Genomic DNA, 21,495 nt, shown 5'->3' on the forward strand with positions numbered 1-21,495 from the left:
ACACTCCCCCTGGTGGACAGATCCGCCTCCTGGTCAGTGGAGGCTTTGTCCTCCGGGATGGGCGTGTCTGCAGTCCGACTGAGGAGCAGGACCCACACCCTGCAGGTGACCTGGGGCTGCTTCGTTCCTGCTGCCGGCTCCTGACAGAGCTAACTCTGTCCCTAAGCCTGTGCGCTGCTCACAGCACAGGCTTCTCACGAATTGACAAAGGCAGGAGAATGTTCACAGATCCTCACAAGGCCTGTCCTGCAGCCCCTCCTGGGACGGGCCCGAAAGCCCCCGGGCACTGGACACGAGGGTGGACCCGGGACCCTGCCCCACCTGCTGAGCCTGCCACCCCACACCCCAGCTGGTTACTGCAGGACCCCACGTCGCAGCTGAGGACCACCAACCACAGCTTTGTGAACGCCGTGAACAAGTACTTTGACCACCTGATCCCCAGGGTGGCTCCGCTCCAGGTGAAGGCAGACAGCTGCACCCGGCGACCCTCTGCTGCAGGACCACAGCCATCCCGGCTTGTGTCCACAGAGAAGGGAGCTGACCGCCCGCAGCGGGAACTCCAGACCCCCACCCCGCAGCGCCTTTTCTAGAGCCAGCGTCCTGGATCCAGCTCAGGAGCTGAGCACGTGCCCGTCACAGGGGTGGCCTGCGGTCGCCCGGCAGAGCTGCAGGGCTGGAGGGGGGCGGCTGCCACTCTGCCCGCGGTGGGCTGGGCTTCAGGGAGCAGGGACTTAAGAGTGGAGGGTGGTGGGTGAGATCACCGTCAGCCTTGAGGAAGGTGTGCTCGCACGTCCAGGGGCCCGTCGACGGCTCAGCAGCTGACGGGGTGCTCTGAGGAGTGGGTGCAAGGGAGAAACAGAGGCCGTGAGGGCAGCCAGGCCGCTCAGGGGCTGGAGCCCCTGGAGGGGGCTTGCGGGCTGAGCCAGTGCCCGCTCCAGCTCCCTGGGTGGTTTCCATGGTGATGGGAGTCAGCGGGTCTGGAGGGGGAGGATGGGGCGCAGGATGGGAGGGGCCAACACAGAACCCCGCCTCCCGAGCCGGTGGACGGCGGGGGGGGGGGGGGGGGCGGACGGCGGGGGGTTGGGGGGCGGACGGCGGGGGTCGGGTTTGGGGCCCGGGAGTGAGCGGCTCCCGCGCCGAGCTGGCGGGGCTCACCCACCGGCCTGCCGTCCTGCCCCAGTACCGCCGGGGAGGCCCCATCATCGCGGTGCAGGTGGAGAACGAGTACGGCTTCTTCTACAAGGACAAGGCCTACATGCCCTACCTGCTGCAGGTGAGGCCCCCCGGCCGGGCGCCCACCCCCGGGCCGCGGCTCAGCGTCCCTGTGAATCCGCCCGTGGCCAGGGCGGCCAGCGAGGCCGGGGCGGCGCTGGCGTGGGGTGAATGGGCGGCTCCTTCCCTGCTGCCTCACGGTTCCCTCCGAGCGGGGGTGGGCGGTGGGGCGGTGACCGTGCCCCTGCGGCCCCGGACGTGGGCACCCTCTCTTCCACCGACCGTCTTTGCCATCTGGGGGGCGTCTCAGGTCGGGGGGCACCCGCGGTCCTAGTGCTCTTCCCCGGGGTGAGACCCCCGCCCCCAGCCCCCAGCCCTCAGGAAGCAACCAGGGCGTGAGTGTAAGGCGGGGGGTCCCACGTGTCTTGCCCACCTCGGGCGGGCGCAGTGGGGGGGCCCCTGCAGCCGCTGTCGCCCCGGCCCCCCATGTCCGTCTCATTCAGCGAGATTCTGATTCCTGGATCCGTAGACTCACTGCGGGCCCCAGGCTGGCTAGGTGAGCGCAGGACTCGCAGACGCGGCCCTCGGCCCGGGGGTCCTCGGCCCGGGGGTCCTCGGCCCGGGGGTCCTCGGCCCGGGGGTCCTCGGCCCGGGGGTCCTCGGCCCGGGGGTCTGTCTGCTGCGTGTTCTCTGAGTGCGCGTGGCTTCCAGATGGGACCCCCCCCAACCTCCCCGGGAGGGTGGGCGTCCCTGAGTCCAGACAGGACCCGGGTTTGCGACGCTCACCTCTCTGGCCCGCGGTCCCGCCCTTCCCAAGGCTCCCCTGTCCGTCTCTCACCGACACGCCTGTCTAGTGATCGCTCCCTTCCTGGCTCCCTTCCTGGCTCCCTTCTGTCTCCCTTCCTGTCTCCCTTCCTCCTCACTTCCTCACTCCTCCTCACTTCCTCCTCACTTCCTGTCTCCCTGTCTCACTTCCTCCTCACTTCCTGTCTCCCTTCCTCCTCCCTTCCTGTCTCACTTCCTGGCTCCCTTCCTGTCACTTCCTCCTCACTTCCTCCCCACTTCCTGTCTCACTTCCTCCTCCCTTCCTGTCTCACTTCCTCCTCACTTCCTGTCTCCCTTCCTCCTCCTTTCCTGTCTCACTTCCTGGCTCCCTTCCTGGCTCCCTTCCTCCTCCCTTCCTGTCTCCCTTCCTGTCTCACTTCCTCGCTCCCTTCCTCCTCACTTCCTGTCTCCCTTCCTCCTCACTTCCTGCCTCCCTGTCTCACTTCCTGTCTCCCTTCCTGTCTCACTACCTGGCTCCCTTCCTGTCACTTCCTCCTCACTTCCTCCTCACTTCCTGTCTCTCTTCCTCCTCCTTTCCTGTCTCACTTCCTGTCTCACTTCCTCCTCACTTCCTCCTCACTTCCTCCTCCCTTCCTGTCACTTCCTCCTCACTTCCTCCTCACTTCCTCCTCCCTTCCTGTCTCCCTTCCTCCTCCCTTCCTGTCACTTCCTGTCTCCCTTCCTGTCCTCCCTTCCTCCTCCCTTCCTGTCACTTCCTCCTCACTTCCTCCTCACTTCCTCCTCACTTCCTGTCTCCCTGTCTCACTTCCTCCTCCCTTCCTGTCTCCCTTCCTCCTCCCTTCCTGTCTCCCTTCCTGGCTCCCTTCCTGTCACTTCCTCCTCACTTCCTCCTCACTTCCTCCTCCCTTCCTGGCTCCCTTCCTCCTCCCTTCCTGTCTCACTTCCTGGCTCCCTTCCTGGCTCCCTTCCTGTCTCCCTTCCTCCTCCCTTCCTGCCTCCCTGTCTCACTTCCTGGCTCCCTTCCTGGCTCCCTTCCTCCTCCCTTCCTGGCTCCCTTCCTGGCTCCCTTCCTGTCACTTCCTCCTCACTTCCTCCTCACTTCCTCCTCACTTCCTGTCTCACTTCCTCCTCACTTCCTCCTCCCTTCCTGTCTCCCTTCCTGGCTCCCTTCCTGTCACTTCCTCCTCACTTCCTGTCTCACTTCCTCCTCACTTCCTCCTCCCTTCCTGTCTCCCTTCCTGGCTCCCTTCCTGTCACTTCCTCCTCACTTCCTCCTCACTTCCTCCTCACTTCCTCCTCCCTTCCTGTCTCCCTTCCTCCTCCCTTCCTGTCTCCCTTCCTGGCTCCCTTCCTGTCACTTCCTCCTCACTTCCTCCTCACTTCCTCCTCCCTTCCTGTCTCCCTTCCTCCTCCCTTCCTGTCTCCCTTCCTGGCTCCCTTCCTGTCACTTCCTCCTCACTTCCTCCTCACTTCCTCCTCACTTCCTGTCTCACTTCCTCCTCCCTTCCTGTCTCACTTCCTCACTTCCTGGCTCCCTTCCTGGCTCCCTTCCTGTCTCCCTTCCTCCTCCCTTCCTGCCTCCCTGTCTCACTTCCTGTCTCCCTTCCTGGCTCCCTTCCTCCTCCCTTCCTGGCTCCCTTCCTGGCTCCCTTCCTGTCCGCCCCTCCCGCTGTCAGCCACCCGTCCATCATCTGTGGGCGTCTGCTGTCTTTCTGCCTGTATGTCAGCTGTGTGCGCATCTGTCACTCACCTGCTATCTGTCTGCCTGTGTGCCATCTGTCCACACATCTATCGTTTACCTGTTATCTATCGGTCCATCTCTGTATGTCTCATCCACGTAGCTATCTCTCCACATCTGTCTCTCCCCCGACGTAGGAACCCCCATTCCCTTGTGGTCCCAGCTCTGACCTCTTCATTTGAGCCACGGCCACAGGGTACCAGCGCTCACTCCCGCCGTGTGCCCGCCCCTGGGAAGATGGCAGGCTGGCCGGAGCCTCCAGCCTCCAGCTGCGGAGCGGCCCTGTGCAGAGTGCCGACGAGGGCCTTCCTGTCTAGCGCCCACGCTGCTGCCTGAGCCCCAGCTTACCTGCCTCCTACTTGCCTTGTATTTTCCTTTTTCAAGGAAAACAAGGGGGTGATTTCATCCTGTCCGACTCTCTCCGCAGGCCCTGCAGCAGAGGGGCATTGGAGGGCTGCTCCTGACCGCAGACAACTCGGAGGAAGTGACGAGAGGGCACATAAAGGGAGGTAGGAAGTCAGACTTGTTTTAGGGGAGAGGCGAGGCTGCGGCCAGACCGCTGACTCCCAGAGGAGCCTAAGCAGGGCCAAGTGCACACTCACGCCTGCCCCCAAGTGCCCGGATGTCAGGCGGGCGTGACGTCGTCCCGGCGAGGACTCGGGGTTGGGGTGGCCCCGGGCATGATGTTACCTGGTGAGGTCTTGGGGTCAGGGGTGGACCCGGGCATGATGTTACCTGGTGAGGTCTTGGGGTCAGGGGTGGACCCGGGCGTGATGTCGCCTGGTGAGGTCTTGCGGTCAGGGGTGGACCTGGGCGTGATGTTGCCCTGGTGAGGACTCGGGCTTGGGGGTGGCATGCCTGCGGACAGGCTCCTGGGTCCTCACTCCTGACGTCCCCCTGGAGCCTCTTCCTCACACCTTTCCCTCTTTCCCAGTTTTCCTGTGGCTTAGAGTCTGGGCTGGAGCTGGAGACGCTCAGAGACAAGCGTCGCCGGGGCTAGGAGCTGTTTGGGGGCAGGAGGCGGTGCTGAGTGGGGCCTGGCCTCCAGAGCCAGCTGGGACCCCGGCTGTGGCCACTGTGTGCACACAGCGCCCCAGGCAGCAGGTGGTAGGGGATGCCACTCAGCAGTGGAGGACAGAATCAAAAGGCTCCAGCCACAGGGGCAGGGATCAGGGCAGGGACCAGGGCCCCTTCTCAGTGGGCTGCTCGCTCTGTTACTACTGACTGTGGATAGCGTGCTGGCCGCGGACCCTGTGCTGGCCGTGGACACTGTGCTGGCCGAGGAGTGTGCTGGCCGCGGACACTGTGCTGACCGTGGAGTGTGCTGGCCGCGGAGTGTGCCGGCCATGGACCCTGTGCTGACCGTGGACGTTGTGCTGTCTGTGGACCCTGTGCTGGCCGTGGACTCTGTGCTGACCATGGAGTGTGCTGACTTTGTGTGCTGACAGTGGACCCTGTGCTGACCGTGGACCCTGTGCTGGCCATGGACTCTGTGCTGACTGTGGACGCTGTGCTGACCTTGTGTGCTGACAGTGGACCCTGTGCTGACCGTGGAGTGTGCTGACCGTGGAGAGCGTGTTGACTGTGGACACTGTGCTCACCACAGGTCTGGGGGTCCCAGGTCCACGTGAGTCGTGTGACCTTGATCTAGTCCACGTCTCCTCACACAGCAGGGCTGCTTTGAACTGCCTTTCTTCCCTCACGTTGTCCCCAAAGTGCCAGGGATGTGAGGGCATGAATAAGGGCCCTTCCCACCTGCAAAGGGAGGAGCTGCTGCTGCCCCTTTCTCCGAGGGCGCCCCCCAACCCACGTCAGCGGTGGCGAGCCCCAACAGCACCCCCGTCCTGCCTGTCTCTGCAGTGCTGGCCAGCATTAACGTGAAGGAGTTCAAGGTAGACTCGTTCAAGCATCTGTACAAGCTGCAGGTAGGTGGCGGCCGCGGGCCTGGGCAGAGCTGCTCGAGGACAGGCCTTGGGCCCAGCTTCTGGACCGGTGCCGCTTGTCTCGGGCAGTGCCGGGAGTGCCTCCCAGGAGGCCCCAAGGGACAGAGCAGGGTGAACGTGGGTGCCTGGCGCGGGGCCGTGGCTGAGAAGTCTCCCCAGAGGCACGCTGGGCAGCTCTGCCCCTTGGCCCGTGAGCTGCGCCGTGGACGGACAGGCTCAGTGGGGCCCGGTGCTCGGGATCAGCTCTGCTCCGCCAGAAGCCCGCAGGCCCGCCCTGCCCATGCCCCCTTCCGGCGCAGGCGCCCCTGTTGGCTCCACAGCACCCGCCCCTCAGCCTCCACCCTCCTTCACGGTCCTTTTCTGAAGATGTTTTGATGTGCACCGTTTCTAAAGCCTTTATTGAATTTGTCGCAATATTGCTTCTGTTTTCCGTTTCGGCTTTTTGGCCAAGAGACATGTGGCCCCTAGTTCCCTGACCAGGGATCCCACGCACACCCCCTGCGTCAGGAAGCCAGGTGCTGACCACTGGCCCGCCAGGGGAGCCACCTCGGTTTTAGCCCCTCTGCTCACCGGTTGCTGTGCCTCCGGCCTCTTTGGAAGCAGGGAGCTGTGCCGAGGGCGGCGCTTCCCTCGCTGCTGTTTTCTTCTCTTCTCGCTCCTTTAAAAGCAGTTTTATTGAAGAGCAAACGTTTATACACCGTTGAATCCACCCATGGAAAGCGTATGATTAGCATGGCACGTTCTGCAGCCGGCGCCTGCCTAGAAGGCCTCCTCCTGCAGCTAGCTCCCCTCCCTCCCTCCGCCCCAGGCAGCAGTCCATCGGCCTTTTCTGGACGGTTCATCAAAATGGGGCCTCTGGTATCCAGTCTCTCGTGCTGCCTGACGACTCTGAGGCCTCAGCTGTGGCCTCAGTTGCCACCGCGCCCCTCCCATGGGCGGCCGCGTCCCTCCTGCCGGTGGAGCTCCCGCCGCACGCACCTCAGGGCCCCGCTCCCCGCCTCGCTGGCACCGACAGGTCGCTTGTGTTTTGGATGCTGACCCACGCTTGCATTCTCAGGCCGAATCCCTCTTGGCTGTGGAGCAGTCTCATTTTACACACTGCCAGCTTCAGCTCGTTCAGATTTTGTTGAGGACTTTTGCTTCCGTGTTCGTGAGGAATGCTGACGCTTGGTTTTCTTTTCTTGAAATGCCTTTGTTCGATTTCGGAGTTTGGGTCATGCTGACCTTATAAAATGCTCTCCTTTTCTATCTTCTGGAAGAGACTGTGTAGAAATGTTAGTGCATCTTAGCTCACCGTTTGGTGAAGTTCACCACTGAGCGCATCTGGGCTTGAAGTTTTCTTCTTTAGAAGCTTTTAATTAGAAATTTAGTTTTTCTACTGGATACTGCGTGGTTCAGGTTACTGCTGCTTCAGTGAGTTGTAGTGGCTCGTGTCTTTATCCTACCCTTTTTCACCTATGCTTTCAATTCACGACCGTAGAGTGTCTGTAACGATCCATTAATATCCTTTGAATGCCTTTGTTGTAAGTAACGATGATTTTTTTTCCACTCCTGTTATTGACAATTTCATGTATTCTTCTTTTTAAAAAGATCTTGGTCAGTGTGACTTGAAGCTTATCACTTCTGTTGATATTTTCAGAGAACCAGATTTTGGCTTTTTTCCCTATTATGCTTCTGTTTTCTGCTTATTTTTGCTGTAATCTCTAACACTTTCTACCTCACGCTTCCTTAATGGATAGAATTTGCTCTACTTTAACTAGTTTTTTTTTTTTTTTCCTGGTTGAAGCTTAGGTTACTGACTTGAGACTTTCTGTTTTTCGGACACAAGCATTCAGTGCTATGAATTTTCCTGTGTACACTGGTTTTGCTCCATCCCACCAATTTTTAAACGCTGTATGTGTTTTTTTTTTTTAATTTTCAAGGGATGTTTTTAAAAACGTTCAGAGCATTAAATTTTCATTGAATTTAATCACTAACCTTTTGTTTCCTTACTCCATGCATCCGTTGGAAGCGTGCTGTTAATCTCTCAGTGTTTGGGGGTTTCCTAGATACCATTCTGCTGGTGATTCCTGTTCTGACACTGTGGAAGTCCGAGAACTCACCTGGTGTGGCCTCTGCTCTCTGTCTGTGCGGTCTGCGTTGCGGCTTACGCCGCGGCCATTCCTGGTCCGTGCGCGAGCGTGGTGCTGCTCTGGTCTGCGTGTGCGTTTCCATCAGGTCAGGCTGGCGGGCGTCACTGCCGGTAAGCTCTGCCCTCACTGGTGATCAGAGCTCAGGCCGTCGGCTGAGAGGAGAGAGCTGACAGCTCTGGGTCTGCGTGTGGTCTGTGCCGCTCTCGGCCTGTCCTCACCAGGCCACGGGTCCCCGCCGCCCTTGCTCTGAGCGCAGGACGCCCTCAGCCCCAGCCATCAGGCCATTACTCCTCTGGCTCAGCTCTTCGGCTTATTCTTTTCTGACTTCCCGGGACAGGCGGTTAGCCCCCACCCCCGGCTCTGCGTTCCTTCTTGTCCCTCTGTCTTGCTACACGTGGGGTGTGTTTTGGGGCCTGTGGGGAACAGGAGCCACTGGTGTGGGTGGTTGCAGAGGTGCGCTGGGGGCAGAGGGGCAGAGGGGCAGGGAGCGTCCACGCCCAGCAGGGACGCGTGGACAGAGGGAGCCCCTCCAGTGCTGACTTGTCATCTACAGATCTTCGGACCTCCCTACTCCCTGGCGTCAGACTTAGCGTTCGATTTGGTTTGTTCCTAGAGACACAAGCCCATTTTGATCATGGAATTCTGGGTCGGCTGGTTTGACACCTGGGGAGCCGAGCACAGGGTGATGGGCGTGAGCGGTGAGTCTGCCGTGGTGTCTGCCCTGTGAGGGCCACTCCCCTGCCCCGCTCCCCGGCCAGCTCTCGACCCGCACCTGCTGTGGAGGGCCGCGGCCAAGCCTGAGGGCGGGGGCCTGAGCCACTGGCTCCACGCCCCGGAGGCTCGCCGCTCCATGGACGGACAGGTGGTCGGGTAGGCACTCAGTGAAGAGTCCCCCACCCCTGACGAAGCAGGTGCGGGGTCAGAAGAGGCAGGGCTGGCTGCTGGGGGGCCCCGCACGGTCTCTGAGGGCGGGATGCGTCTCCCGACAGGCACAGTGGCCTCTGCAGCTGAGGGGCCAGGAGGCGAGAGTGACTGGAGTTCCTGGAGCCAGAGCAGCAAGGGTCTCAGGCCCAGCTCTGTGGCCCTGCTGAGGCGGCCCCTGAAACCGCCTCTTTCCCGGAGCCCTGTTGTCAGGAGGAAGTGTGGATCCGGGTAGACCGCCCAGAGCAGTGCCTGGAGGAGGCTGTTAATAGAAGTGTTTTTCCACTAACATATTTACAAAAGCAAGCTCACTTGTACCGGAAATAGACAACAATCGAAGGACAGTGGGAAACTGAGGATAGGAAGGAAACAAAAGTAGCTCTGGACTGCACCGGTGAGCACCGGGCTCCGACCACGCGTCTGGCGGGCACCGTGTGTGTCTCTCCCTATTAGTTAATTCTCAGCCACTGTGATGGGAGAGGGATGAGGACCTCTGTTCAGCAAGCAAGGGAGCCAAGGCTCTGAGAGAGAAAGTGGGCTGAGCATGGCCAGACGGACAGCGAGGCGCACAGCCAGTGCTGAGCCACACCTGGCGAACCTCCGGCCAGGCTGCCTCCTTTAGGGCCGGCGTGGAGATGGCCGTGGGTCACAAACGAGGGTGCGGCGGCCACTGGCCCCAGAGGCACCCTCCAAGCAGGTGGTGCACAAGAATAGACAAATTATTTGTATAATTTCAAAACATTGAATGAACGTGAGATCCTTAAGTGACGCAGGGCTCTCAGGCTGCTATTTAACAGGTGAGGCTCAGAGTGAAATTCTCTGGGAGAAGTAACTTTTGGAAAGGCTCTTAGTATTGGAGGAGGGAATGGCGAGCCACTCCAGTGCTTTTGCCTGGATGATTGCATGGACGGGGGAGACGGGGGTGGCTGTAGCCCATGGGACTGCAGAGTCACACACAACTGAGCGACTAACACTTACTTGGTACGGACTAGCCTCGTTTCCTAGGGTAGCTGTGGTCAGTTCCGCCTGCTGTCTGGTTAGAATCTCCGTGGACGCCGAGGGACACACGGTTGGGCTGACTGCGGGGCAGCGCCAGAGAGGAGCGGCTTTCCCAGAGATTCTGTCGCCTCTGACGTTGTGACCTCCGCTACTTCTTGTCTTCCTCCTCTGCAGAGGTTGAAAGGAGCGTGTCCGAATTTATCAGGTTTGGGATCTCCTTCAACGTGTACATGTTCCACGGGGGGACCAACTTTGGCTTCATGAACGGGGCCACGAGTTTCGAGAAGCACAGAGGTGTCACCACGAGCTACGGCAAGTGCTCTCCGGGAGGGGCCGCCCTGAGCCTGGGGCCCTGCGGCTTGACCGGGGAGGCCCCTCAAGCACCGCGGGGTTCTTGACCCCTAATCTACGCTGAGCACCGAGAGTTCCCTCCTGTCTGCCTTCCTCCCTCTGAGATGCGCACAGTGCAGAGAGCAGGCTGACCTCGCCGCAGAGGGGCCACCGTGCCCTCTCACTCTGCCCTGCCCGTCCTGACCACGGGCCCCTGACCTGGGTTTCTCGGTAGAACCTGGGGTGGTGCTGTGTGGGCCCCGGAGGCCTCCTGGGCCGCCGGGCTGGGGGCAGATGAGTGTCTGTGAAAGGAAGCAGGGCAGGCCTGGTGGCCGTGGCCTCGGACCCGGGCTTGGCTGCAGGGATGGTCAGAGCGGTCTGGGCCAGGAAGTCGGCTCCCATCTCCTTCAGGGGCCCCGGCCCAGCGAAGGCAGCCGGTGGAGGGGGCCCAGCCCAGAGAAGGTGGCTGGTGGGGGGCCCAGCCCAGTGAAGATGACCGGTCGGGGCCCCTGTCCAGCAAAGGCGGCCGGTGGAGGGGCCCCAGCCCAGAGAAGGTGGCCGGTGGGGGGCCCTGCCCAGAGAAGGCGGCCGGTAGGGGGACCCTGCCCAGAGAAGGTGGCTGGTGGGGGGCCCAGCCCAGTGAAGATGACCGGTCGGGGCCCCTGTCCAGCAAAGGCGGCCGGTGGAGGGGCCCCAGCCCAGAGAAGGCGGCCGGTCGGGGGCCCTGCCCAGCGAAGGTGGCCGGTTGGGGGCCCTGCTCAGAGAGGGCGGCCGGTCGGGGGCCCTGCCTAGTGAAGGCAGCCGGTGGGGGGGCCCCAGCCCAGAGAGGGCAGCCGGTCGGGGGCCCTGCCCAGCGAAGGCGGCTGGTGTCTTGCAGACTATGACGGGGTGCTGACGGAAGCTGGGGATTACACCGCCAAGTACTTCATGTTCCGGAGCCTCTTTGAATCCATCCTGGGTACTCAGCTGCCACTTTGTTGGGGGACTGGCCGTCCTCGGGAAGTTGTGGGAGGGGGTAGGAGAGGGAAGGGTTTCCTGTGGGCAGAAACTTAAAAGGTGCTTGTGACGGCAGGGGCCACCTTCGTTCAAACCCTGGTTTTCCCACCTGAGAGCCGTGTTGTTTTAAAGCCCTTTAAGTGACAGCATCTTCTCTAAATGTGAAGAGAGTGGTGCTTGTCCGCCAGAAGTTGGGACGACTGTTGACACAGCTCTGTGCATGGAGACGCCTTCATGAACTCCTGAGAGCCACGCTGTGAACTCTGTCTGTGGAGATCACGTTAGGGGGACGCCTCCCATGTGCCAGGGAGCCAGGCAGGGGCAGCGTCAGGCAGAGACCTCCTGCTCTGAGCTCCCCGGGGATCTGATCTCCCAGCATCTCATGGCTCGAGGAACCCCACTGAGCTGGGACCGCTCCCCCCCCCATCTCCCACGGCCCCAGGGTGCGCTTTCGAGATCCCGGGGAGGGCAGGGCGGTGTGGGGAAGGAGGGGACGCTTCCCTTTGCCCGTTTCCTTTGCAGTCAGGCCCCTGCCCCCTGTTCCGAGTCCCACTCCCACGGTGGTGTACCCCTCCTTGAAGCTGTCTCACTACCTGCCGCTGTGGGAGGCCCTGCCCTACCTGCAGAGGGTGAGCGCCCTGGGCTCTGGGGACTGAGGGTTGCTGCCGGGGCCACGGGGGCTGGGCCCGGGCCGCGGCCACAGAGCAGGGAGGCCTTCGGGGCTCTCTGTGGAAGCAGGGACATGCGTCTACGTTTTGCCCACGTCTGGCACCAGTGGGCAGAGCGAGGGTGCCTCCTGGGAAGACCGTGAATGGGTGTGAACTGAAGAGTGGGGGGCCTGGGGGGCAATGGGACTGCAGAGACCCCTGCTCGCAGGCCCCGCCCTGAGCGTGGCCGAGCCAGCAGCCCGTGCAGCTGGGCTCCGCTTTCTCTCCAGCACCGCCTCGTCCAACGGCGGGGCCCCCCTGCTCCCCTTAAGACTAGGGTCCATGTCCCTGCAGAAGAGGAGGAGAGCCTTGCTTGGAAGATGCCAGCTCTTTTATTTGTATTAATTTGCTTTGCGAGCGTTGCTTTGGCCATGCCAGGTCTTACTCGCGGCTCTTTGTGTTACTCGCCGTGCGGGGGATCTTTAGCTGTGGCATGTGGGAGCTAGTTCCCTGACCAGAGGCTGAAGCCAGGCCCCCCACACGAGGAGCGCAGCGTCTGAGCCCCTGGAGCCCCAGGGACGGCCCTGGGAGACGTTCCCACTTGAGCTCACAGGGTTTCGCCTGTGCTGAGCCTCCTGCCACTAGTGAGCCATGCCGCGCACGCTGCGGATGCGAAGCTCCCTGGCAGTCGAGCTGGGACGTGGTCGTTGATGCTGCTGGTTCTCAGGATTAGAGTGGGGGCCCCTCTGCCCAACCCCAGACTCCCAGTCCTTGGACACTAGGGCACAGGCGTCGTCACACAGCGTCTCATCAAAGGGCTCTCAGGGACCGTTAGGAGGCGTAGCCAAGCTTGCCCAGGGTCTTAGCGAGAAGGGCCTGGTTCTCACCCTGGCTCCCTGCCCACCTCTCAGCCAGTCACCTCTAACGTTCCGATTAACATGGAGAACCTGCCCATCAACAACGGCAACGGCCAGTCCTTCGGGTTCGTGCTTTATGAGATGACCGTCTGCTCCGGGGGCCGGCTCCGTGCCAACGCACAAGATGAGGCTCAGGTGGGGCTGGGCGTCTGGCTGCAGCAGGACATCAGCCAAGCTCTGCCGTGGGGGCTGCCGTGGGCCCCTTTGCTGTTCGCTATGCTTTTAAGCACCTCTGTGTGTGAGGCTTGATTGGGGTGGAAAAGGCCCACTTACCTGTCGCGTTGTAAGTCTACTGGGGCCTCCATTTCTGGCCGCCCATGGACAGCAGGCTGGTGGCTCCCTTCCTAGAGACTGCCCCAAGCCCGATCTCCCTGCCCCCTTCCTCTGGGTGGGCCTGTCCGTCTGATGCCAGCTCTTCTTTCGCAGGTGTTTTTGAATGAGACGAGTTTAGGGATTCTTACCGATGTTCATCGGGACATAGACATTCCTCCAATCATGGTATGTAACTCGAAGGTCAAACTGCTGCCCTAGACCCGGGCCTCCAGCGGCAGACCCTCCCACCTCCCCATCTGCCGTGGGGCGATGGGCCCCTCAGGGTCCTGGCAGAAGGGCTAGGGCTGCGAGCCTACACGCATGCCCCTGGCCCTGATGTGCCCTGGGCTTCAGCTCCTGCGCTTGGGTGAGGGTGGACGCTTCCTGCCAAGCCCTGGCTGGCGCTCTCACACCGCCGCTGAGCCCCAGGCCTCTGCAAGGGCGGGCCAGGCAGGACCCTTGGAGCGGAGCACTCGGGGTCCTTGGGGGCCCTCGGCTTCTCCCCTTCGCTTGTCTTCCCTCTGGGACTCTGAGAAGACTGGGCTCCAGAGGAAAGCCTTCCGTGGCCGTGTATCCAATGAGCTGGTCTGTCCCCACCAGGAATGTCAGCTTCTAAGGATCCTGGTGGAGAATCAAGGTCGAGTCAATTTTTCATGGAAAATTCAAAACCAGCGGAAAGGTGGGCTCTGGTGACAGCCGTGTCTTCCCTGCCTCATGGCTTGGGCCCAAAGGTTGAGGGTGGGGTGGGAGGAAACTCAGCCCCAGGAGAGGCTGCCCCAGGAGAGGCTGCCCCAGGAGAGGCTGCCTCCGTCCTGTCGACTCCCACTGCTGGGCCGGGGGCATCCTGGCTGTCTGCAGCGGGACCCTGCCCCTCTGGGGAACTCCAGGGGAAGTTCAGGGCCTGGGTGGGAAGCTTTCCCGGTGGCTTGGAGACCCTCAGTCACGCAGGTCAGACCAGTTCGTGTCCCACCGGGGTGAGCCCCAGTCACTGATGACTCTGGACTGTGAGTCTGTGCTTGGACACCGGAGAGTGTCCCCGCCATCTTACCTCTGCTGTCTCCCCGCTGCAGGATTGATCGGACCTGTTACTCTGGATAAAATTGCTCTGGACTGGTTCACCATCTATTCTCTGGAACTGAAAATGCGATTCTTCAAGAAGTACCTTCCTTTTAATCCTAACCCTAACCCTGACCCTGACCCAGGCCTTGACCCTGACCCTAAACCCTAACTCTGACCTTAAACCCTAACTCTTAACCCTAACCCTGACCCTGATCTTAAACCCTAACCTTGACCCTGACCCTGACCCTGGCCCTAACCCTAACCCTAACCCTGACTCTGACCCTGACACTGACCCTAAACTGGACTCTGACAGTAACTCTGACCCTAGCCCTGACCCTGACCCTAACTCTGTTCTTAAACCCTAACTCTAACCCTGACCCTGACCCTGACCTTAAACCCTAACTCTAACTCTAACCCTAACCCTGACCCTGACCCTGACCCTGACCCTGACCTTAAACCCTAACTCTAACTCTAACCCTAACCCTGACTCTGACCCTGACCCTGGCTCTCGGTCTGGCCCAACCTTGGAGACCAGGGAGCTCGAGGTCTCCAACTCCTCCCTTTGCAGATGAGGGGCCAAGATTCATGGCCCCAGAGTGAGGTGCTCAGGGTTATCGAGGATCCTGGTTCCAGCAGAGCCCCTAACACAGAACCCATGTCCTGTGGGAGAGGCCCGGGGTCAGCATGTTCTGTGGGGGAGGTCAGGGGTCAGCATTTCCTGTGGGGGGGGGGGGCTCGGGTGAGCCCATGTGTGGCGGAGGTCATGGGAAGGTCAGGGGTTAGCCCGTCCTGTGGGGGTCTGGGGTCAGCCCATCCTGTGGGGAGGTCAGGGTTCAGCCCGTCCTGTAGGATACCCAGGGTCAGCCCATCCTGCAGGGGAGGTCAGGGGTCAGCCCATCCTGTGGGGAGGTCAGGGGTCAGCCTGTCCTGTGGGGGCCCGGGGTCAGCGTGGGCCTTGGCACTGGGAAAGGCTTTCCTGCCCCTCATGTGTGGCCCCCAGGCTCCGCTCTGCACCCTGGAGGCCTCTCGGGGGCCCCTCCTCGAGCCCTGCCTTCTACCGGGGCACGCTGACGGCTGGCTCCTCTCCACAGGACACCTTCCTCCAGCTGTTTGTAAGTGGTGCCCATCCACGCACGCCTGTCCTTGCGGAATCTGGAAGGGAGGCCCCCGTGTTCTTTCCCTTCCTCACTTCAACCCAGCTTTCCAGCAGATTTCAGCCCTCCTAATGTTTTGTTGTTTAAGAAAGAATACGTCAAAGCACAGTGGAAAAGTTCAAACAATAATAATGCGTAGACAGCAAAGGGTGTGGGTCTCTCCCCACCCACCCCCCAACTCCTCTCTACTCCCCAGAATTGGGCGCAGCCAACGGCTTCACGCGTGGCTTCATGAGTAGCTGTGCCTGGACACGCACATGTCACCTTTTTACACTAATGAGGTTGCTCCATGAAGTGTGTTCTCCAGCTCCCCTCCTTTCCTAGGATGTTACTTTCTACCTAATATACCTCCTGTTGTGAATACCTGCATGATGCACAAAATACGCATGCACAGAGCAGCAAATTATCACAGCAGCGGCACCATAAAATCACGACGGAGACAGACGCTGGAACACTGCCAACGCCCCTCCCAGTGTGCCCCCCCCCAGGGCCCAGTGCAGAGCAGACTAGCTAGTGAGGCTCCCGGACACCCAGTGTTTCCGGATGAGACCTGGGCGTGTGTGAGGCACGAAAGCTCCGCTCCACTTCTCGCCTCCCCTCCCAGGGTGAGCCGGCACCTCTCGTTCCCACTGTTTCCCTGTCCTCCCCCGGGTGTTGGTCCTCGAATCACCCTCGCGTCGCAGGCAGATGCTTAAAGCCACATAGATTTTATGGTTCTCGTCAACAGTGGCAGTCACCCCTAGTCCCTTGTCCTTCTTTCTGGAAGGAGAAGCCCTGCTGTTTGAAAACAGTACCGCCTGTCACAAGTCGGGAGTCTCGGGCTGCCCCCCAGGAGCCTCGGGCTGTGCCCCTTGGACTCCCCTCTGCACTCCACGCCCAGGAGCCTCGCCTGTGCCCCCTGGACCCCCCTCTGTGCTCCATGCCCGGGAGCCTCAGGCTGCCCCCGGGGTGGTAGGGGCTCTGTGCCCCCTGGACTCCCCTCCACGCTCCATGCCCGGGAGCCTCGCCTGTGCCCCCCGGACTCCTCCATGCCCGGGAGCCTCGGGCTCTGTCCCCCGGGTGGACCCCCGTCCGCGCTCCACGCCCAGGAGCCTCGCCTGTGGCTCACTGCGGGGGCCGCGCAGGGACGCTGTTCCCGGGTTTGCAGCCCGCTTCCCTTGCAGGGCTGGAATCATGGGTGTGTGTTCATCAACGGACGTAACCTTGGGCGCTACTGGAATATTGGGCCTCAGGAAGCGCTTTACCTGCCTGGCTCCTGGCTCCAGCCTGGCGCCAATGAGGTGGGTGGCCCCAGCCTCCCTTTATGGCTCAGACTTGCCCTCACCCCGGCCTGCTTACCCTGCGTGGGGCTCACCCTTGCTTCCGCCGCCCTGCCTGTCCTTCCAGATTGTCCTGTTCGAGAAGGAGAAGAGAGGCTCAGGCGTCTTCAGCACAGACGTCCGCAGGTGGGCAGGGCCGGGTCCCAACAGCCTTCTGCACTGCCTGAGTCCATCCCCAGGCACACTTTGAGGCCAGAGATTAGATCCAGAATATCACGGAGCATTGCCTACAGTAGCAGCAATTGAAAATGCCCCAAAAGTCAACAGGGAAATCACTATGTTTATTACGGAAATTTCACATGATGCTGATTTCAGCCTTTAAAAAGTCTCCAAAATCTTCAGCAGCGGATTTGCCAGTTAGATGGTCAGCCTTCAGCATGCTTTAGTCTCTGCTCTAAAGTGCTTTTGGGGCAGATACAAATAAATGCATTTTATTTCTGCTCTCCATACTCAGCTGGGAGAAAGGGAACTGTCTTTGGCTGAAGAAAGAGTGAAGACAGAGCGTGTTGTATGTTCTTTCTGCAGACTCCTGGTATGTGTGTGTGTGTGTGTGTGTGTGCGCGCGTATGTGTGCACATGCCTTTGTGAACGTGTGTGCTTTTGTGTGCATGTGCGCGTGCATTTGTGTGTGCATGTGCGTGTGCGTGTGCGTATTTGTAATTGTGTGTATTTGTGTGTAATTGTGTGTACGTACATGTGTGTGCATTTGTGAATGTGTGTACGTGCATGTGTGTGCATGTGTGCATGCGTGCATTTGTGTGTGTGTGCGTGTGCATGTGTATTTGTGTGTGTATTTGTGTGTACGTGCATGTGTGTGCGTGCATTTGAATGTGTATTTGTGTGTAATTGTGTGCGTGTGCATGTTTGTGCGTGCGTGCATTTGTGTGTGTGCGTGTGCATGTGTGTATTTGTGTGTGTAATTGTGTGTACGTGCATGTGTGTGCGTGCATTTGTGAATGTGTGTGCACGTGTGTGCATTTGTGAATGTGTGTGTATTGTGCGTGCGTGTGTGCATGTGTGTAATTGTGTGCATGTGCATGTGTGTGCATTTGTGAATGTGTGTCTATTTGTGTGTGATTGTGTGCGTAATTGTGTGCGTGTGCATGTGTGTGCATGCATTTGTGTGTGTGCGTGCATTTGTGTCTGTGCGTATTTGTGTATTTGTGTGCGTGTGCATGTGTGCGTGCATTTGTGTGTGTGCGTGTGTATTTGTGCGTGTGCATGTGTGCATTTGTGCATGTGTGCGTGCATGCATTTGTGTGTGTGCATGTGTGTATTTGTGGGTGTGTATTTGTGTGCACATGCATGTGTGCGTGCATGTGTGAATATGTGTGTGTATTTGTGTAATTGCATGTGCATGTGTGTGCGTGCGTGTGCATGTGTGTATTTGTGTGTGTAATTGTGTGTACGTGCATGTGTGTGCATTTGTGAATGTGTGTATTTGTGTGCATGTGTGTGCATGTGTGTGTAATTGTGCATGTGTGTGCATGTGTGTGTAATTGTGTGTATGTGCATGTGTGTGTGCATTTGTGAATGTGCATGTGTATTTGTGTGTGTGCGTGTGCATGTGTGTATTTGTGTGTGTGTAATTGTGTGTGCGTGCATTTGTGCGTGTGTATTTTTGTGTGTGTGCATGTGCATGTGCGTGCATGCATTTGTGTGTGTGCGTGTGTGTATTTGTGTGTATTTGTGTGCACATGCATGTGTGTGCATGCATTTGTGAATGTGTGTCTATTTGTGTGTAATTGTGTGCGTAATTGTGTGCGTGTGCATGTGTGTGTGTGCATTTGTGTGTGTGCGTGCGCGTGCATGTGTGTGTATTTGTGTATTTGTGTGCACGTGCATGTGTGTGCGTGCATTTGGGAATGTGTGTGTATTTGTGTGTGTGTAGTTGCAGGGGTGCAGGGGCAGTGAGTGATGTCTTCAGGCTTTTCCCTCCAGTCTGTGTGTCTCCCTGGTGGTCTGCTGGGTCATCCAGTCAGAGAAGGAACAACAGTGTGATTGTTGGTTGTGACACGCGTGTGACAACAAGGCCTGGCATGGAGCATCTGTCTTATGACTCCTGAGCCGTCTGTGTGCAGTCAGAGCTCTTTCTGGTTGAGGACAGACTGGTGATGGGAGCCCCATGGTCATGAATACTGCAACCAGCTCTCTCAAATGGCAGCCCTGGGAGGCAGCCGCTTACAGCCCTCCCTCCATGTCTGAGGGGACTGATTCCAGGCCCCCCGACGGTGCTCAAGCCCCTTACAAAACACGGTGAGCAGACCATCTGCGTATGACCCACACACATCCTTCCCTGTACCGCACTTTAAATCCTCTCTAGCTTACCTATAATTCCTAATGCAATGTAAATGCTAAGTAAATAGTTACTAGCCCGTGGTAAATTTAACTTTTGCTCTTGGGAATTTTCTGGAATTGTTTTCCCGAGTAGGTTTCGATTCTCGGTTGGCTGAACCATGGATGTGTTACCTGTGGATGTGGAGGACCAGCTGTGCTTATAATCAAAGTACAGCACCTGGCTTGAACGCAAAGCAGCGCACCAAAACCCAACTTATCACTTCGTCATGCTGTGTAGAGGCTTCAAGAAGTTTAGCAAGCAGTCTGGTGTCCAGAGGGCAGAAGGAGCCATCCTGTGTGGCAGGAGGACAGAGTGAGACTGCCTTCTACTCCACTGTTGGGAATGGCTGGCTCGACGAAGGAGAATTCTGCCATGAACCACACAGCTCCTCCAAAGGACCTTATTCTCTGGGGCTTTAGACTCAAACCCATGGAGTCTGTGGAGAAACCCAGAACTCAGAACCATCAGACCACAAGAAAGCATACCTCAGATATGCCCAGACAGGAAGCTAAGGCCTGAGGAGATGTGTCTTTCTTTGATGACTGTTGTGTCTTTGGTTTGCTCCTCTTCTGCTTTCCTATCTCCGCTCTAATTATTTTCTGTTGTTTTAAATTGTGTATCTAAATGAGGTGATGGAGGTTTACTAAACTTACTGTGATCATCGTTTCATGACCTGTGTGAGTCAGATCACTGCGGTGCGCACCTTGAATGCCTGCCATGCTGATGCCGACTCTGTCTCAGTAAAACTGGGAGGAAGACGTAAGGGCCCCTTTCCTTCCGGAGCCCCAGTGGTGCCGGAATGGAGGCAGATGTCTCATCCACCAGTGTCAGAGCGCCAGCTCAGCGAGGTGTCAGGAGCAGTCTAACCGCATGTCTGCCAGGCGTAAAGGACGTGAAGCGTTCCAGGGGAGGGACGCAAGTGAGGGTCGCTCCGTCTTGGTGCTTTCTGAGAATCGCGAATAACCTGTTACGCGCCTGTCATGTCAGGACAGCTAGCCCCTGAAGCCGTGTTCCTTCCGCAGCAGGCTCAGGCAACGAACCCACTCGCCCTTTGCACCTCCTCCTCTGTTGCTACTGTTGTCTGCAGAGTGTGGTGGAAAAGCTCTAATGGCACCAAAATAAGAAGCATAGTTACATTCATTATTGTCTAACACACTGTGGAACTTCAAGAAAACTCTTTGTACAGATATCTGAGATACAAAGTATGCATTTTGTAACATCGCGGACTAGTATGTAGCAAAATATAAACTCAGGGAAAAGGTTTCCTGTATTTATATTTTGTTTCGTAGAAGGAACCTGGCTTCTGAGAGTCACAATCTGGGCGGGTGTAAAGGTCCCTCGGCAGTTGAAAACCGACTGGGAAGAAACTCAAAGATCCGACCAGTGAGTGCTAAGGGGAATCAACCCTGAGCGTTCACTGGAAGGACTGACGCTGAAGCTGAAACTCCAGGCCTTTGGCCACCTGATGCGGAGAACTGACCCATTGGAAAAGACCCTGATGCTGGGAAAGATTGAGGGCAGGAGGAGAAGGGGACAACAGAGGATGAGATGGTTGGATGGCATCTCTGACACAATGGACATGGGCTTGGGTGGACTCCGGGAGTTGGTGACGGACAGGGAGGCCTGGCGTGCTGCAGTTCACGGGGTCGCAGAGAGTCGGACACGACTGAGCTCCTGAACAACAAGGACAAAGCTCAAAGCTGTAAGAAACTAAAGGACCGCAAGAACCGTGTGCTTCTGAGGCTGGTCCAGTGGGAGGAGATGTGCCTGCTGCTTGCTTACCACTTGAGTCTCCCCGTGTTTATTTTTTCTGGATCAAACGCGGCTCCTGATAGAGACACCTGCACGTCATCCAGGAGCTTGTCCCCCTCATCAAAGTTCCTCCCAACTTTATTTAGAATGGCAAGAATTCCAACGAAGAGCTTGTCTCCCAAGACACATGGCTAAAATGAAATTAAATACTTAAATCCAGTTTTTGAAAAGCTTGTTGTGCAATGTTAGGAACAGTGAACACAAACAATTCAACCATGATTAAAAACTGTGATTAAAACAATCTTTAAAAATATACCTAATTCTTACCAATATCTTAAAATTTTAAATTTTATGAATATCTAATATCTATATAATTTATATTTAAATTATCTTTTAGATATATCTATTTCATATATCTCTTGGTTCAAAAGGATTTCATAGTCTTCCCACACTTACAAAGCTACTGTACTCTTAACATTCCTGTTAGCTGTCAGCTTATTTCCTAATGTGGTTAAGTATATGAAAAGGGAAAGCAAAGTTGCTCAGTCGTGTCTGACTCTTTGTGACCCCATGGACTGTAACCTACGAGGTTCCTCCATCCATGGAGTTTTCCAGGCAAGAGTACTGGAGTGGGTTGCCATTTCCTTCTCCAGGGGATCTTCCTGACCCAGGGAACGTACCCAGGTCTCCCGCGTTGCAGGCAGATGGTTTTACCCTCTGAGCCACAGTCCAGGAGGATGAAAGTGTATGAAAGCTCCTAATGATTGTGTTTGTAGATGATATTGATAGTTTCCATAGTAGTCTTTAACCACTGCTTTATTTTACTTCAACTTAATGCAGTTTTAAAGTTTCACATTGCGGCATCTCCCACACACACGCGCGCCTACGTTTGAAAGTGAATGTTCAGATATTCAGGACAGGCTCCAAGGGCGCCGCTGGT

The 21,495-nt window shown here is 58.0% G+C and overlaps 1 protein-coding gene across 1 annotated transcript in view; it reads left to right on the forward strand.

Annotated features, from left to right (window-relative positions):
• GLB1L3 (galactosidase beta 1 like 3) overlaps positions 1 to 19,475 on the forward strand; it is a gene marked incomplete at its 5' end in the record, with an annotated part of 31,231 nt that extends 11,756 nt beyond the window's left edge. Inside the window, 17 exons of the mRNA XM_042233616.2 lie at positions 350 to 458; positions 1,181 to 1,273; positions 4,164 to 4,245; positions 5,597 to 5,661; positions 8,425 to 8,509; positions 9,906 to 10,043; positions 10,939 to 11,019; positions 11,580 to 11,686; positions 12,616 to 12,756; positions 13,048 to 13,119; positions 13,534 to 13,612; positions 14,004 to 14,091; positions 15,084 to 15,104; positions 15,559 to 15,751; positions 16,310 to 16,426; positions 16,533 to 16,591; positions 18,897 to 19,475. Of these exons, the coding sequence (XP_042089550.1) occupies positions 350 to 458; positions 1,181 to 1,273; positions 4,164 to 4,245; positions 5,597 to 5,661; positions 8,425 to 8,509; positions 9,906 to 10,043; positions 10,939 to 11,019; positions 11,580 to 11,686; positions 12,616 to 12,756; positions 13,048 to 13,119; positions 13,534 to 13,612; positions 14,004 to 14,091; positions 15,084 to 15,104; positions 15,559 to 15,751; positions 16,310 to 16,426; positions 16,533 to 16,591; positions 18,897 to 18,918 (1,552 nt within the window). The remainder of the gene's footprint in view (positions 1 to 349; positions 459 to 1,180; positions 1,274 to 4,163; positions 4,246 to 5,596; positions 5,662 to 8,424; positions 8,510 to 9,905; positions 10,044 to 10,938; positions 11,020 to 11,579; positions 11,687 to 12,615; positions 12,757 to 13,047; positions 13,120 to 13,533; positions 13,613 to 14,003; positions 14,092 to 15,083; positions 15,105 to 15,558; positions 15,752 to 16,309; positions 16,427 to 16,532; positions 16,592 to 18,896) is intronic.
• Between the last annotated feature and the right edge of the window lie 2,020 nt (positions 19,476 to 21,495).

This window comes from Ovis aries, chromosome 15, assembly GCF_016772045.2.
Source record: "Ovis aries strain OAR_USU_Benz2616 breed Rambouillet chromosome 15, ARS-UI_Ramb_v3.0, whole genome shotgun sequence".
In the NCBI taxonomy this organism is placed as follows: Eukaryota; Metazoa; Chordata; class Mammalia; order Artiodactyla; family Bovidae; genus Ovis; species Ovis aries.